Below are 2,500 nucleotides of genomic sequence, written 5' to 3'. Positions count from 1 at the left end.
GCGTTATCAATTATTATTATCATTGTTGATATTATCAGTATTATTGTTACTATCTTTATTATTGCTGTTACTATTATTATTATTACCATTATTATTGAGTTCGGGCTCAACTAAAAATATAGCTTCTTGTTCAGGAAAAGATTCATCTGCAGTGAACAGATATAAGGTTCCAGGCCTACGGCAGTCTGACACTTTGGCTCACTGAGTACGACTTTTGAGACTTCACCAGAGAGAGTGCACCCTGCAGATGGCACTGCAGCATGTCACACTCAAAAGTCCAAAACAGACCGGGTGTCTCCTACACTCAGCCATATATAAACACAACTTTGGGGAGACACGAATTCAGCAATTCTGGCACGAAGCGAGGTCATTCCAAGAGAGCACAGTCAAATAACAAGACAGAACTTATTTTCCTTCCCAAAAGCATGGGCACGTATACCCCGAAAGAGACCCCCAGGCCATGTCCTAGCCATGGCGCGAGAAGACGAAAATACACAAGGTACCGAAGACCAACCCGATATTTCGACAGAACAAAGGACCCAAATAACCATGAAAAAAAGAGGAAAAACCATATGACGACCATTACTCCCTTCAGGGGTTATTATGACACTTTGGAAGCATCGTCGAAGAGAAAGAATAATAACAAAACAAGAAAGAAAGAAATAAGGAAAGGTATGCTGAGGAAAATAGATAATACACAGTTTAAGTGAAAACTGTGCATTTCGGACAGTGCATATTTACAGTATTCGACTTTGAAAATATTACTTTTATCTTTCTTGACGACTCGTTTGGTGTTATTTGCGGTTTATGAAGTCGCACTCGCGCCGAGAGAACGAGGCGCAAATGGCGGGTGAAGCACCAGCCTCGTCTTTATAGTAATCTCCAGCCAAGAGGGCGAGGACTCAAGGCGGGCCCTTGAGGCGGGTGTGCTGCATCCAGCACGCCCGCTTGTGGAGCGGATAGCCCAAGATGTTCATGGGGTGGATTGCAAAGTGATGGCGAGAGGGCGAGGCGCAAGGCTGGCGAGCCGCTTCGTTGGTGGAAGCGGAGCCCAGAAGTCTCGTCCAGGACAAAAGCAGTATCAAAGGGTTCCCCCACTTCATTTATTCCTCCTCAGGTCATCGGTGGGGTCCAGGGTCAACGGGACCATGGCAACTACTCTAGTGTCCAAGACTGGTCAGGCACCAAGACTGCAATCGTACACTACAATTAACATCTTTATAATTATTACAATCAATACTAATGGTATTGCCCAATATTATTGTTATCATAAATATCATTATCAATATCATAAACGTTCTTAGTATGATTATTATCACTATCGTTATTATTATTATTATTATTATTATTATTATTATTATTAACATTTATCATTATTGTTACTATTACTATGATTATCATTATTATAACCATCATTGTTATAACTATCATTATCATTTTCGTTAATAGTGCCAATGATATTAATGACTATAGCGTTACCATTATTATCAACATTATTAGAAGAATAATAACTATCAATAGTACAGTTATTCTCAGCATCATAATTGCCTTCTTGTTACTGTGATATGTATACCCATCTCTGAATGATAATTGAGAGACCAATTAATCAGTTATACGAAATATCCAACTGAGATTACTTTTTTTAATGACACGGGAGTTGTCATTGTACGTGAGTTTCGAACCTTTTTTGGGACTCAGCACATGGAATTCGAACTTTATATTAACGACACGTCACACGAGATTCGATCATGTTTAACATTACGACAGGTGACATTTAAGTAGGCTTCGAACCTTTTTTATTTTCTTGTCATCATAGGGAGCGTCCTGTGTATCTATTGCGTGAGACTCTCCAAGAAAATGCACAAGGGAATGGCTCTTCAGTTCTACCTGTTGTTCATAACGATCTTCATCATCTGCCTGGTTACTCTTCCGACCTCTGTGGTGGACGAGTACCTCACACTGATTGGCTGGCAAGATGAGCACTCGGGTGTTTACATCGTTCTCCATCTCCTCATGTGCTTTGAGCGCAGCGTCTTCGGCCTCATTGCTGTTTACAGGTGAGTTACAGCGCACATTTTCATTGCAAGGAAGACAGAAGGAGGAGGAGGAGGAGGAAAAGGAGAAGAAGGAGAAGAAAAAGGAGGAGGAGGAGAAGGAGGAGGAGGGGAAAAAGGAGAAGAAGGAGAAGAAAAAGAAGGAGGAGGAGGAGGAGGAAGGGGGGGAGGAAGAGGAGGAGGAGGAGGAAGAAGAGGAGGAGGAGGAGGAGGAGGAGGAGGAGGAGGAGGAGGAGGAGGAGGGAAGGAGGAGGGGAGGAGGAGGAGGGGGAGGAGGAGGAGGAGGAGGGGGAGGGGGAGAAGGAAAAGGGGGAGGAAGAGCAGGAGAGAGGAGGAGGAGAAGAAGAAGACGAAGGAGGAGGAGAAGGAGAAGGAGAAGAAGAAGAAGGAGAGGAACATGAAGAAAATCATCGGTACTGTGGTGATATCTGATTATTCGTAAAGTC

General features: G+C 43.0%; 1 protein-coding gene across 1 annotated transcript in view; it reads left to right on the top strand.

Annotated features, from left to right (window-relative positions):
* LOC125025586 overlaps positions 1–2,500 on the top strand; it is a 7,704-nt gene that overhangs the window by 835 nt on the left and 4,369 nt on the right. Inside the window, exon 2 of the mRNA XM_047613610.1 lies at positions 1,817–2,057. Coding sequence (XP_047469566.1) covers positions 1,817–2,057 — 241 coding nt within the window. The remainder of the gene's footprint in view (positions 1–1,816; positions 2,058–2,500) is intronic.

The sequence above is a fragment of the Penaeus chinensis genome, chromosome 5 (genome assembly GCF_019202785.1).
Source record: "Penaeus chinensis breed Huanghai No. 1 chromosome 5, ASM1920278v2, whole genome shotgun sequence".
In the NCBI taxonomy this organism is placed as follows: Eukaryota; Metazoa; Arthropoda; class Malacostraca; order Decapoda; family Penaeidae; genus Penaeus; species Penaeus chinensis.
Note: the sequence above shows the minus strand (reverse complement) of the source record. Positions and strands in the feature narration are given on the sequence as shown.